The sequence below is a fragment of the Lithobates pipiens genome, unplaced genomic scaffold (genome assembly GCF_037356315.1).
Source record: "Lithobates pipiens isolate NorthernLeopardFrog02 unplaced genomic scaffold, aLitPip1_a1.2 Scaffold_23, whole genome shotgun sequence".
Classification (NCBI taxonomy): domain Eukaryota; kingdom Metazoa; phylum Chordata; class Amphibia; order Anura; family Ranidae; genus Lithobates; species Lithobates pipiens.
The window spans coordinates 134762619-134778387 of record NW_027507785.1 but is presented as its reverse complement, the minus strand read 5'-3'; the positions used below and the strand labels follow the sequence as shown (position 1 = coordinate 134778387).

Genomic DNA, 15769 nt, shown 5'->3' with positions numbered 1-15769 from the left:
CATCATCGTTTCACTGTTGGTAGGTGAGCCTCAAGCTTGGGCACACAGCCTCTTGGAACAGAAAGCAACATCCCTAACGAACCTCACCACGTTCTTTGAAGCCATGTCTCAACTCTATGAGGACCCCCAGCAAACTGCCACTGCTGAGGCAGCATTACATTTCCTTCAGCAAGGCAGCAGAGCAGCGGAGGACTATGTGGTGAATTCAGGCATTGGAGTTCTGACACCAATTGGAATAATGCGGCCCTCCGTTACCAATTCCGGATGGGCCTATCTGATCCTCTAAAAGATGAATCTTTGGATACCCTTATCAATCTGTCAATACAAATCGACCGACACCTAAGAGAATGTCGATCTGAGAGATCTTTAGGACAATATCTTCCAACTTGGATACTGCCCAAAATTCCCAGCTTTCCCAGTCAGGCTGCTCCAGCTCCAGTAGTTCCAGCTCCTGATACATCTGAGCCCAAGCAATTGGGCTTGATCTGTCCTTCTCTCCCCACGGAAGAATGACAGTGCTGGTGACTAAACAATATGTGCATGCATTGTGGAGAACCTGGGCATTATGTGAGATCCTGTCCAGTGAACATGAGTAAGTGCCTATCAATCTGTCTATGCATGTTCCTGCTTTACACCAAACAATCTTCTCATCTTGCTCGCCCTATCCCGTTACAGCTCCCAGGAAGGAGTATCCAGGTGTCCGTCATAATTGACTCCGGAGCCTGCAGCTGCTTCAAAGACTTGACTTTTGCAGAAAGGCACCTTATTCCACGTCAAACAAAGACCCGGGGACTATCTGTAAATCTTTCCAAAGGGTCCACCATTAAGTCAAATCTGGTCACATAAGAGACTCTTCCCTTGTTGGCTATCACCTCCCATCACCAAGAATTGACCTTTCTGCCCAGCACTGTACCAGAATGCTCAATTCCTGCAGTTTCTGAAACAATGGACTTCTGCAAAAACAACAAACTGTTAAAAGAGACCATGAAAAAGATGCAGGAATACCTGCCCTGTTGGCTATCATGGCCTCCCATCACCAAGAATTACTATGCCTGGATGCCATTTCAACACGTTTATTCACCATCTCATAGGTATGCCCTGGCTGCAGGTCCACAACCCTCACATCGACTGGGCCACAGGGGAAATCTATTTCCCCTCAACTTATTGCCAGCAACATTGTCTACAAGAAGCCACAGGCAACCCGTCACCCTTACTCTGTCTGCACACTTAGGGTCCTTTCACACGGGGCGGATCAGTTCTGATCCGCCCCGTGGATGTCCGTTTGCTCAGCGGGGATCACTCCGCCGATCCCCGCTGAGCAGGGAGATGACAGCTCCGTCTCTGCACACTGTGCAGGGACGGACCTGTCACAGCGCCGCTCTCCCCTATGGGAGATCGGATGACGACGGACCGCAGTGCCCGTCGTCACCCGATCCGATCCGCAGACGGATGGAAAAATAGCTTTTTCCTCCGTCACACTTTTTCGGATCGGAGCGGGTCGGATGTCAGCGGACATGTCACCGCTGACATCCGACGCTCCATAGAGCTCTATGGAGCACCCGTTCAGGTCCGCCTGAAAAACTGACAGGCGGGCCTGAACGGGACGTTAGTGTGAAAGGGGCCTTACTCTGGATTACATCAATCAGTTCCAGTGGCATATCACGATTTCTTAGACATATTCAGTAAGAAGGGTGCAGAGACCCTTCCTCCCCACTGACCCTATCATTGTGCAATTGAGCTTCTATCAGGGGCCGAGGTTCCCTTCGGGAGGACCTTCCCTTTAACTGAACTTGATCTGGGCACGCTGAAAATATATTGATGACAATCTGAGAAAGGGGTTTATTCGACCATATACCTCTCTGGCAAAAGACCACTCTTTATGCCCCTGCGTAGATTACAGAGAGTTAAACAAAATTATTAAGAATCGCCATCTACTACCCCCTGTGCCCAAACTATTTCAAAGGCTGGGAGCTGTGGTCATCTTCACTAAGCTGGACCTTCAGGGAACATACAACTTGATTTGCATCAGAGAAGGAGATGAGTGGAAAACAGCTTTTCGTACCCTATTTGGGCATTTCAAGTACCTGGTCATGCCATTTGGTCTATGCAACACCCCGACCACCTTTTCAGCACTTAGTCAATAACATCTTTTGAGATTATCTGGACCTATACGTCATTGTATACCTGGATGACATCCTGATTTTCTCCTTACTCAAAGGATGACCACCGCAGGCATGTCAGAAATGTGTTAACCCGGCTCCAGCAACATGGACTTTATGCCAAACCGTAAAAATTTTAATTTGAACTACAGAGCATTACATTTTTGGGGTTGATCATCTTAGTTGAAGGCATTAAGTTGGACATCTAGAAAGTCACCGCCATCCTAGACTGGTTAGTACCTGCAGACAAGAAGGGCGTCAAACGTTTCACCGGATTTGCTGATTTCTACCGGAAATTCATTAGTGGGTTTTCTGCCATCACAGAACTAACCAGGCAGGACATCTGATTTCTCTGGTTTTCCAAAGCTCAGACTGCCTTTGAAATCCTTTAAGAAGTTGTTCACTTCAGCATCCATATTGAAGCATTCTGACCCTGCCCTGCCATTTGTTCTTGAAATTGATGCTTCAGAAATAGCAGTTGGAGCAGTGCTTTCTCAACGGCAAGGATCGAAGGCCCTACTCTATCCAGTTGTGTTATTTTCCCACAAACTAGCGACAGCAGAAAGGAACTATGACTAATGCCGCATACACACGTAGCAGACTATCTGGCGGACTTAGTCTGGCGGACTTTCCGGACTGTCCGCCGGATTTTCCGAACGAGCTACCTGCCCACACACGGTACTTTTGCGGCGGACTAATACGACGTACTAAGTCCGCCGGACTATCCGCCGTACTTTTGAAATGAACGGATTCGCCCACACACACAGAGGAAAGTCTGCTCATTTTGAGCGTGTCTCCAGGTAGCCGGGACCAGCGAAGGAGGCGTCGCTGGCCGCGTCACCTGGTATGGGCTTAAAGGGCGAGCACCCCCCTGCTGAGCCGTACCAGGCCGCATGCCCTCAACATGGGGAGTGCCTTGGGGAAGGGGGGCCGCGCGGCCCCCCCCACCCCAAAGCACCTTGTCCCCATGTTGATGAGGACAAGGGCCTCTTCCCGACAACCCTGGCCATTGGTTGTCGGGGTCTGCGGGCGGGGGTCTTATCGGAATCTGGGAGCCCCGTTTAATAAGGGGTCTTGTCCCCCTCTTTGGTTCTTCTTGCTGGGCCACCGCACCTTCTTCTAGCTCTTTTACAAGCGGTGGCCCAGTCTCCTGTGGCCGCTGTCACCATCTTCTGTTCTTCTCTTCTTCTCTTCTGGAGATGTTGCCTCGTCGCTGTCTCCGGTCACAATGGCAGGGACACGGCGTGCGGCGACTTATATAGGGACATCGCCAGATGATGTCCCCGCCCATTATGATGTCACAGTCCCGGTGGACAGATTGGAGTGCAAAACTACTTTCTTAGTCCACCGGACTTTTGGGTAAAAAAAAGTCCGCCGGAGCCTACACACGGGCGGATTGACTTTGATCGTGTGTATGAGGCATAAGGAGATCATGCACTCCTGGCTATCAAGGCTGCACTAGAAGAGTGGCGATACTTACTGGAAGGTGCGGCACCACCCAATTCTGGTCTATACGGACCATAAAAATTTGGAATAGCTGAGGACGGTAAAGAGATTAAAGCCACAGCAGGCCAAGTGGACTCTGACAAAAATCACACCTCCAGACACTATCTTTCCCTCAGGAAACTTCCTTGTGCTACATTAAAACTTACTATCATGGATATAACAGGCCTCTTCTAAAACTGCCTCTTCCCAAGAAATCAGCTTACACACACACACACACAGGATGGCCTACTATGGCACAAAGGTTAAATCTTTGTACCTAGAGACTTAATGGTTGCAGTATTGGAACTCTGCAATGATCACAAGCTGGCCAGACACTTCGATGCCTTAAATGCGGCTGAACTTGTGCAACACACGTTCTTGTGGCTCCAGGTACTAGGCAACTATAAAAAGTATGTTGAGTCCTGCACCATCTGTACTCGAAGTAAGAATAAAAAAGTCAAGGCTTGGGGTTTGCTAAACCCGTTGACCGTTCCAGAGAGACCCTGGAGAATGATCTCATTGGATTTCTTTGTGGAACTCCCCTCGGCAGAGGGCTTTACTACCATCTTTGTGGTGGTGGATAGACTGTCAAAAATGGCCCATTTTCTGCCAATGAAAGGGACACCCTTGGCTGTGGAAACAGCACAAATTGTCATTAAAGAAATAGTAAGGCTCCATGTAGTTCTAGCCAATATTGTGTCTGACCGGGGAGTACAGTTCACTTCCAGGTTCTGTAGAGCCTTGTGCAGATCTCTAGAGATTGAACTGTCCTTTTTCCTTCGCATACCATCCCCAGATGAACGGGCAAATGGAGAGAACTAACCAGACCATGGAACAGTACCTGCACTGCTTCTCTTCCTTCTCGCAGGACGACTGGGTCTCTTTGCTTCCTATAGCTGAGATCGCCTATAACAACTCTTCTCATTCTGCCATCAAACAAACTCCATTCTTTGCCAATTAGAAAATTAAGAAATTCCCCTTGGTGGACTTTAAAGGCAACCAGAGAAACTGAGTAAGGGTCTGTCACAATAATATAACAACAATAAATGTTTTTATTAAAGAGCAAACATAATTAAAAAGGTATACACATATGAAACATTGATGAACTGGACACAGTCAGTAAATAATACCATAATAAAGAGTTTTCATATTAAAACATCATTACACCCAACGCGTTTCGGGATATAGTGCATTCCTTCTTCAGGGGTGCAAAAAGAGGGAGGAAACTCATATGGGTAGGCTGGTTTTCAATGTTTCATTAGGTTAACATTAAAAACATTTTGCAGGTAAAAAGCAACGCATGAAGGATGCATTGGTAGGGCCACTGTTGTGGTGAATGCAAGATATTGGTGGAGTCTAACAAGTAGGCTTAAAGGTGCTGTTTCTCTGGAGAAAGATCATATTCCTATACTCCAAAGCCAGAGGCCGGCCAGATGGATATGCTGGGACCAAATAGGAGAATCCCTTAGATTACAAGGAGTGAACAGGAGGCAGCCGCACGTCCCAACATCCAACCATGTAATGCTGGATTCTTTGCCAATTACGGCTTCCACCCATCCTTTCTGCCCAGCACTGTACCAGAATGCTAAATTCCTGTGGTCTCTGAATCAATGGACTTCTGCAAAAAGGACAACCTGTTAAAAGAGACCATGACCAACATGCAGGAATACAATAAAAAGATCTTCGATAAAAAGAAACGAGGAGAACTAACCCTGGATCCAGGCAACCAGCTATGGCTATCCACAGTAAATCTGAAGCTTTCCCTGAGGGAAGTACTGGTCCACCGGAGCCTGTAATAATCGACAGTGAGGAGGAAGTTGAGGTTGAAACAATTCTGGACTGTATAAGAAGGTATGATCAGATTCATTGTTTGATTAAATGAAAGGGTTATAGGCCAGAAGATAACTTGTGGGAGCCTGAAGGCAATATTCATGCAAAGAAATTGATGTCATCTTTTAAGAAATCCCATACTGTGAAGTTAGCCCAGTTGTGCATCCGGAGGCTGCCCTTAAGGAGGGGGCAATGTCAGGAAGTGCCCTGTGGAAAAACAATGCTGCTGGCCGAGCTGGTGCACGTCTGTGTGCATCAGTATGCGCGTGCATGATTCTCTGCACCGAACGGCCTATTTAAACAGGATGTGCAGGCAGGACCAGTGCTGTCTGATCTGCAGCTTCCCGTGACCCCTGTTCCTTGTAATCTTCTTCTGTGATCAATTTCCTGTATTGCCCATCCTGCCTTTTGTCTGCACCTGACCCCGGCTCATCTTTGTCCTTGATTCTGCCTACCGACCGGAGTTACCGACCGGCCTGTGAACCGACCTGCTTTGTCTATTGCACCTGCTCCAGTATCTCCTGCCTGTGTGAAGATCCAGTCTGCCTGCACCTGCTTGTGATCCATATGCCTCTGGGCTGACCCACTGTCTGCCAGCCCCAGCATCCGGGTATGTGGTGGGTGTCCTGATATCAGTTGATCCAGTTTCCAGCCTGTCTGCTGTCCTGATCCTTCAACTTGCAGGTACTCATCCCTGCAGCATCAGGAACCCCAGAGCAGCCCTTCTGACAGCTGACCACGAGGCACTCATACCATTCTGCACTCCTGAGCCACCTGTCTGCTCTATCAGTGGCCGTGAGACAGATACGTAAGGGAGGCCTTCCTCTGCATTATCGGGCTCAGCAATCAGGTACGTAGGAACGTGATAGAGCTGTCAGCCACCGCTTCGCTGCGGAGGCAGGTGCAGAGGACACGGATGACAACCGAAACCCCATAGTAACTCTATGGGTGACGTCATTTCCCATTAATTTCACAGCTGTTGTCGGCCGTGTCCTTTGCAGAGCTTCTGCTGCTGGAGATAGCGTCGGATCACCTGCAGAAAAAGGTATTTATACAGATTTTTTTCTTTACAGGGCTAGAGAGGTTAGTGTTATAATGCCGGTGGCTATAGATGCAGAGCTTTTAGTATATGTAAGTTCTTCTAAAAGTTCTTCAGCTGTCATCCAATGACAGCTGATCATGTGATGTAAACAGAAGCCGGTAATCATCTTTTCTTCATGCTGACAGCATGATATGATGAGAAAAACAAAAATGGCGATTACCGGCTTGTGTAATCAGGACATCAGTACTGCACACTCCACACCCACTGCTGCTAAGCAGTGCCCACTAGTGTCACCTATCAGTGCCCATCAGTGCTGCCAGTGCCCATCAGTGCATCATCAGTGCCACCTACCAGTGCTGCCCATCAGTGTCACTTATCAGTGCCTATCAGTGTCCTTCAGTGCCGTCTATCAGTGCAGCCTCATTAGTGCCTCGTGATCAGTGCCCATCAGTGCCGCCCCATTAATGTCACCTTTATCAGTGCAGCCTATCAGTGCCCATCAGTGCAGCCTCATCAGCACATATCAATGAAGGAGAAAAAATTACCCGTTTGCAAAATTTTATAACAAACTATGAAAACTGTTTTCTTTTTCTCGAAATTTTCTGACTTTTTGTTTGTTTAGTAAAAAATAAAAGCTCTACTAGCGATTAAATACCACCAAAAGAAAGCTCTATTTGTGTGAAAGAAATGATAAAAATTCAGTGACAGGGCTGAAATCTGGAAATTGGCATGGGTAGATAGAATGTTTACGTGCCCAGTAAGCAAGTGGTTAAAAAAAAGTCAAAAAATTAAAAAAATGTAAAAAAAGATAAAACTGAACAAAATATATATATTTTTTTAACTGTGACTAGTCAGTATCCCTGATCACCACCACATCAGTCATATGATGATCCTGTAATGCACTGGTGTGACAGTATGTAAAAAAAAAAAATGTGAAAAAATTTTTTTTATATAATTTCTTCATAGTCCAAAAAATTGTGACAAAATAAATAAAACCTCAAAACTTTCACCATGCCGCTTACTAAATACCTTTTGAGTGTCTACCTTCTAAAAAGGGGTAATTTGGGGGGGAATTGCTATAACATTCACACAAACAAATTAATATACACTTATTGGGCTTTTTTTTTTCAAGGACATGCAGCAGATACATTTGGCCTAAATTCATGAAGATATTTGATTTTAATGGATATGTTTTATAAAACAAAGTAGAAAATAATGTTTTTTTTTTCATTTTAGGTCTTTTTTTTGGTTTACAGCATATAAAAAAAACCAGAGGTGATCAACTACCACCAAAAGAAAGCTCTATTTGTGTGAAAAAAATTATAGAAATTCCAATTGCATACAGTTTTGCATGACTGTGCAATTGCCTGTTAAAGTAGCACAGTGCTGAACAGCAAAAAAAAGCTCTGGTCATGAATGGGGTAAACCCTTTCTGAGCTTAAGTGGTTAAGCTGCAAAAGGAGCATGTGTGTGTGGGGGGTGGGGGTAAACATGCTGAGACCAAAATGATACCCTATGTTGCATATGGCGTGCACTACAACCAGCCAAATGCAAGTGAATAGGGCTGTGCTGCAGCCATGTGCGATGCACTTGGTCATGGTGTAGTACTGTGTCAGTTTGGGGGGAAAAAATATTGGTGAGGAGGCAACATATCACCTCCTTACCACCTATGAAATACCACTGAAAGGCAATCCAAGAGGAACACCAGCCCTCGCCGCAAGCATAAACAAACCCTCAGGCTTTTTTTCCTTTCTTTTAAACTGGTAGTTCAGCCACTAACTTTTATTTTTCAACATCCTTTAACAGACCAGCTGTGCAGCAAAAATGGGAGCTAGAGGGTTGAGACAAACCATTTAACACTGAAAGGGATGCATACAATGATCAGCTTTTATTTATTTATGTAAAACCTCTAACCCAAAAGGAAAAAAGAATATTGATATAATTACATAAGAAATGTTATCTGGGGTTCTGCCTTGATTTGTTAGTCAAGTTCATCTTCACACTGTCCTGACACGGAAGTTACACGACTTCTAATCTGACTTTGCCCTGTAACTTCATGTCCAACTTCCATGCTACTTCAATGGACAGGATCAGACTTTAAATCTGGTATGGATCTTGAGGGGTAACCCCAAGCCAAATAAAAAAAAAATGGCATGGGGTTTCCCAGGACCATATCAGACCCTTCAGGCCGGTATGGATTTTAAGGGGAACCCCAAAGCCATCATTTTTTTTTTAAATGGCTTGGGAGCCTACCCACAATCCATACCAGACATGCAGCCCGGCAGGTCAGGAAAAGGGGAGGACAAGCAAGCGCCCTCCTCCTGGACCATACCAGGCCACATGCCCTCCCCACCCCAAAGCACCTTGTCCCCATGTTGTTGGGGACAATGGCCTCTTCCTGACAACCCTGGGCGGTGGTTGTGGGGGTCTGCAGGTAGGGGGCTTATCGGAATCTGTAATCTTCCTTCAACAAGGGGGCCCCCAGATCCTGCCCCACCCATGGGAAAGAGTATGGGCTACTCATTCACCAAAAAAAGTGTCGTATTACAAAAAACAAGAGACGGTTTTGGAAAAGTCCTTTATTAAAAAAGAAGAATCTCCCCTGTCATAGCTCCGTGTCTTCTTCCTCATCCACTTCTCCCTTTGCTTCTTCTTCCTCTGGTCTTCTCGCTTTGCTTTTTCTCCCTCCGCCGACCTTGTCCTCCGACGCGGGCTCTTGCTGTTGTGTCAGGTCTGGCATCTGCCAGTTCTTTATAGCCATGGGGCATGGCCTTCCAGGGATGTCAAACGCAGAACCCATCCCTTGTGACATCACACCTGAAGGGGGTCCCCGTGTGACATCACAAGGGACAGGGTCTCTGGGTGACATCCCCAGATTGCTACGACCCATGCCATGGTAAGAAAAGGCAGGCACTGGACCTGACACAACAGCAAGAGCCAGCGTCAGCGGAGGACCGGGTCGGTGGAGGAAAAAAACATCAGCAGAGGGGGAAGAGCCAGTAATAGACACAGAGCTACAATAGGGGACATTCTTCATTTTTAATAAAGGACTTTAGTGTTGCAAAAAACAAGAGACGGTTTTGCAACACTACACTTTTTTTGGTGAATGAGTAGGGGTACAATGTATCCCTACTCATTCACATAGGAGGGGCCAGGATCTGGGGGCCCCCTTGTTAAAGGTAGATCCCAGATTCTGATAAGCCCCCTGCCCGCAAACCCCCACAACCACTGCCCAGGGTTGTTGAGCAGAAACCCTTTTCCCCATCAACATGGGGACAAGGTGCTTTGAAGCGGTGGAAGTAGAGCCTCCCCCCTGCCCCAAATCATGCACCCATCATGGTGATGGCCTATGGCCTGGAGGGGGTCTGGCATGGATTCTGAGGGGGCACCGTTTTTTTTTTTTAATGTTGGTGAGGGGTTTCCCGTCAAAATCCATACCAGACCAAAGGGCCTGGTATGATCTCAGGGGGGACCCCACAGCGGTTTTTACAATTTTGGCGTGGAGTTCTTCCTTAAGATTATAAGAGCACAGGTCGCTTCACACTGGTCGGATTAGTGAAGATAATGATCCGACTTGGATGCGACTTACATTCAGATTATTTGGACCAAAGTAGTGCAGGGAACATTTTACACCAGTTAAGACGGCTCTCATAGGGAACCATTGATTTTGACAAGTCATGAGACTTGTGCTCTGGAAGTTGAGCGCATGTTGGACCAGTGTGAACTAGTACATCCAACACCATCCTCTCCCCAAACTAATATTGCTGCTATTCAAATCTGTCTCTTTGGCTCCTCCACTGAAAGACAGGAAGTATGTTACTGACAGGATCACTAGGAGACAATAAAGGAAAAAAAGCCTAAAGAAAGGAAAACTAATTCAACCACCACATTTAAGGATTGGTAAGCTAAAATATATTACATTTTTGATACTGGTTTAATACCACTTTAGGTTTGAGTTAACAGCTCTACAAATCAAGGACACATATTACTAAATTACATTAATTATTTCAGGTTACCTAGCATTATTTTGATTTTACAGGTAAATATATCAGATATTTACATATTTAATCTAATTCCTGTTCATTTATCCTTTTTTCTGCAGGTACCTAGCCATCCGCTACCCACTGAAATCCAGAGACCTCCGTACCTCTAGGAATGCCCTCGCAGCTATTGCAGTTATATGGGCCCTTTCTATCCTGTTTGCTGGCCCTTACTTGAGCTACTACCATATTATTCTCTATAATCAAGTACCTATCTGTATTCCTAACTGGGAGGATCGTAAGAGGAAGATAATGGATGTGTCTACTTTTGTTTTTGGCTACCTCCTCCCTGTGCTTATTCTTGGTCTCTCCTATGCTAGAACCATCTGCTTTCTGTGGACTTCAGTGGACCCTGTAAAAACAGTGTCTGAATCCAGAAAAGCCAAACATAAAGTAACCAAAATGATTATCATAGTGGCTGTGCTGTTCTGCATTTGCTGGCTACCTCACCACTTAGTTATTCTTTGCTTTTGGTTTGGACACTTTCCCTTCAATAGAGCCACGTATGCTTTCCGTCTGGTATCTCATTGCATGTCCTATGCTAATTCTTGCCTTAATCCAATTGTGTATGCTCTTATCTCTAAGCACTTCCGTAAGAGATTTAAACAAGTTTTTACATGTATGCTGACTCAGAAACGTGCACGCAACAAGGTTCATGCAGTGCAAACTGCCAATACTGTAGCTGGTTTCTATGCTGGACACACAGAGGTCACCCAAGTTCAAGAGGATACTGCACGCAGTGGAAGAGTAGCAAGAGATGAAGTTATTGAGGGTCTTTGTCCAGAAGAGTCAACAAGTCACAGAGTGGTTGGTGGAAGCTGGGGAACACGGTTGCCCAAGGCTGTTGGCTTTACAACACAAACTACATAGAATTGCGAAGATTGAAGGAATACCAAATGAAGTCTCAAAAGCAGCATCACAGAAGGAGTTAACAAAGCTCTGCTGGTAGCTGATCCTAACTCACCTAAAATTGTAGGGTCTGACTGTAGACTAAAGGATTTTATAGCTTCTTTATGTACCTCTGTCAACATCAATCACATTGTGTTTGCTTTGGATAAGATCTGACATGGATGTGTTAGGCCCTTTTGGGCGGCTGTTCTGCCGCTGTTAAAAAGCATGTTTTGTTATTTTGAAATTCAGAGAATCCTGGCACAGCATTCACTTGCATTTGTACATTGCAATTAGCTGCATTTATGCGCGTTTATATGCGGCTGCTTTTAGCTGCGTTTGGAACATTATTGCCATTTCTGATGTGCTTCCTGTTGTTTTTCTTTCCTTGTTGCCACTGCTATCTGCAGGAGAAATAGTACACTGTGATTACATGCAGTTATGTGCAGATAGCTGCAGATAGCTGCGCTAAATTGTTCCTGGGTGTAGTCAACTTTATTTTTTCTATCTGCATAAAACCACATGTAACAAAACCGTCACTAAACGCAGTGTGTGAATGGGACCGTAGGAAAGCATTGTGTGCATTTAGCTGTGGTAGATAACTTCATCTGCCCGCAGCTAAAAGTACAATTCTATCCACCCATGTGAAAGGGGCCTAAGGCACTTGTCTACACAGGAGAATATTTGGGGAATGATATTTGTCTCAGAAAAAGCCCAGATAATTTTTTCTGTGCTTTACATTTTTCATTCATTACATTGTCTTTTTGATGAGACATCAATTGATGGTATGCAAATGTAATGTATTACTCTTGGACTGAATAATGCTGATAAGATTTTGCAATGACACAGGCAATTTATCTGCAATCCCAACATATATTATTTTTACAAAAACATGCAATTTTCTCCTTGAAAGTATACCCAAACAATCAGGTTTCAGAAAGACCTGCCTTATCTTTATTGTCAGCTAAATCTTGTGAATGTAAACACATACCCAGTTTTCATGCCATAGACCACAAACACAGGTGAATTCATAGTGGAGGGAAATGCGGTTATATTAGTTTTTTATTATTAATAATTACAATTAGCGTACCAAAAGCCATTGGATAGCAATTGTCTAATACCTGTCAATTTTGACAATTCTGAGCTGCAAATACAAAATTGTAACTATAGGTGTAGCAAACTATGCTACTTTTGTTTGAATCAGCAGGATGGGTGTCAGAGGCGTAACCAGGACCTTCAGGGCCCCGATGCAAGAAACATTGAAGAGCTCCCTTGACCATGAGGCCCTTTGCATCGGTCTCTGGGCCCTTCCTTTCTGGCCTGGGGCCCTTCTCACTGATCCCATTACAGGGCCCAATGTGACTCAAGTTCCAGTGACAAAAAAAAAAGGATCCTGCACTATTTTACTGTGATTTGAATGCCATAGACTGAAATGTTAAAGTCATTGTAAAGGATCATTTTTTATTTTTTAAATATAATAAAAACATATACTTACTTCCACTGTGCAGCTTGTTTTGCACAGAGTGGCCCCAAACATCCTGTTCTGGGGTCCCCCGGCGGCTCTCACGGCTCCTCCCTGCACCAGAAAACCCTCTAGGAGAACCGCTCTCCCAAGGGGGTTACCATGTGGGTGCGCTCCTGAGTCCAGCATTTGCATCCACAGACATGAATGCCAGACTTAGCTCTGACTCCAGCACCCACGTCATTGGATTTGATAGACAGCAGTGGGAGCCAATGGCTGCGCTGCTATCAATCTATCCAATAAAGAGCCGGGACCCCATGGAGAGAGGGACAGCGTGTCCCCGTGGAGGAGATAGAATGCATTAAGGTGAGAAAACAACCCCTTTAAATCACAAAAGTTGCAAGGAAATTGCAAGTAAGTTGCAAGCAAGTTGCAGGACTTTGGGGTCGCAGCAGTGTGAACTGAGCCTTTTGGTCCCACAGTGGGACATGTTCTGCAGTGGCCCCTTTCCTGCTGTCTCAGGACCCCCCTACAGTGGTTGAACACCAGCACCCGGTTGCAAGTGCGACCTTTGCGATCCTAGTAGTTCCACCACTGATGGTTGTTTTAGCAATGTCAGTTTGGAGATTGCTGGTACATTGGGGAGCCAGTGGTTCCTGATGTTATGGTGGGAATTTTCTACACACTGTATAGTTACACCTCTGAAGCAAACATCTTCAAGAAACCTGTGTGAATAATAAACAAACTTTGCACCTTGAATTCTACATAAAGTGCTATAATACAATCCTAAACAGCTGCTATCCACACTAAAATGACAAGGTGCTTTAGATCAATTTAATTATATGCAAAAGGGAGCGCTATGTGAATAACAGCAATATAATATACATATAAATGTGACATATCGTGGAAAAAATATATATTAGAATGCTATTAAGTTGGCATTCAAAGAATGCCAGAGTAACAAAATCAAAAATGAATATGTGCAATATTCACAACACCACACACAAAATATAAAAATCATATAAATTCATATGAAAGTCCTATATAGAAAACATATTTGAAGCTCTGAACAAAAATAGAAGAAAGAGATATCTTCTCAGATTGTTTGATAGCATAAGCCTCCACCACATGGATCACCCAATGTGCTCAAACAAATTTGCTGCTTACCAGAAATAGTTGACCACTTTACCTAAAAAGTAGGTCTGAAGTGCTTGTTGCAGAACCTGTCTGAAGGCTGTGAGCGTGTCTGGTGGTTTGGATGTCTCCTCGTGGTTTTCCCTAGTGCTGGCGTGTGTTCCACCTCACTCTGCACTCAAACCAAAGGGACCGGATGTGTATGCAACCACGGCGTCTCGACGTATGTTTTGTAATCTCTTACATCATCAGGAAGCATTCATTGGTTGTCTCACTTTGAGGGAAATTGATTTAAAAAATGACACTTTCACAGCCGCGGTGCCGGTTTACAATAAGAAATACAACCAATCACAATTTTACACTTAAAAAAAATATATATTTAAAATATATTCATTTAAACCTAAGTGATAAAAGGATGACATCTAAAGAAACACGGAATATAGAAGAATGATTATAATTTTAACATTAGGATTTATTAATAAATTGTTTTATCTAAATGTTAATTAATCAGGGAGCCTACATAGTGATTGCATAATCGTATTTAATAGAATTAAAGATGGGGCAAAGAGATTGGGACAGGAAGTACGGAGGCAGAGGTATATAAAATATTAAGGATGCCGCATGCGATTTCACCGGACTAGTCTGGAAATTAACTACAAGGGTATGGCCCGATGGTACATAACCCCAGATAGAATACATCAATTTCAAAGAGGGCTCTCTAATTTATGCTGGAGGGGATGTTTAGAAATAGGATCTATGCTTCACATTTGGTGGACATGCCCTAAAATTAAAGTATTCTGGAAAGAAGTACTATTAATAATCGAAGAAATAACGGGTTTAAAAATACCAGAAGAGCCAAGGGTGTGCCTGCTCCATGGGACCACTCTGTCCATCAAACAATATAGGAAAACACTGACACCATGTCTACTAAATGCAGCAAAAAGTTTAATCCCCTGCCAGTGGAAAGATCCAGAGAGTCCCTCCTTGAAAAGCTGTTTTTTGTCAAATTAAGTAGTAGTGCCTTTGCCCTGCACAGAGGCTGTGAGCGCGTCTGGTGGTTTGGAGGTTTCCTCGTGGTTTTCCCTAGTGCTGGCGTGCGTTCCACCTTAGGCCGCGTACACACGGGCGGATTGTCTGGCCAACTAAGTTCGTCAGACAATCCGACAGACAGTCCGTTCAAAATTTGCATGAACGGACTTGACCACACATGATGAGCAGACAGTCCGCTGAAAACTTGCGCGATGACGTGTACGGCACGTACGACGGGGCGAAAAATTCGACGTCCAATACACTGCAATGCAACCTTCGCCGTGTAAATCCTTTCTGAGCATGCGCCAAACTTAGTCTGTCGAACTAGCCTACTCACGAGCGGACTGTCCGCTGAAACCAAGTTTGGACGGACTGTCTTACGGAAATTCCGTAAGACTTTGTTCGTCAGACAATCCGCTGAAAAAGTCCGCTGAAGCCCACACACGAGCGGATTGTCCGCTGAAACACTGTTCAGCGGACTAAGTTGGGCAGACAATCCGCCCGTGTGTACGCGGCCTTACTCTGCACACAAACCAAAGGGACTAGATGTGTACATAACCACGGCGCCTCGGCGTACGTTTCGTATTCTCATACGTCATCAGGAAGCGTTCATTGGTCACTGCTGTTATCGGAGTTATATAGAAAGAGTGGGCATCTCACTTTGAGGGAAATGGATTTAAATTACACTTTCACAGCCGGG

The 15769-nt window shown here is 44.8% G+C and overlaps 1 protein-coding gene across 1 annotated transcript in view; it reads left to right on the top strand.

Annotated features, from left to right (window-relative positions):
• Window positions 1-12944, top strand: part of LOC143927920 (galanin receptor 2b-like) — a 229300-nt gene extending 216356 nt beyond the window's left edge. The window contains exon 2 of the mRNA XM_077452404.1: window positions 10619-12944. Coding sequence (XP_077308530.1) covers window positions 10619-11426 — 808 coding nt within the window. The 3' untranslated portion in view covers window positions 11427-12944. The remainder of the gene's footprint in view (window positions 1-10618) is intronic.
• The last annotated feature ends 2825 nt before the right edge of the window (window positions 12945-15769 follow it).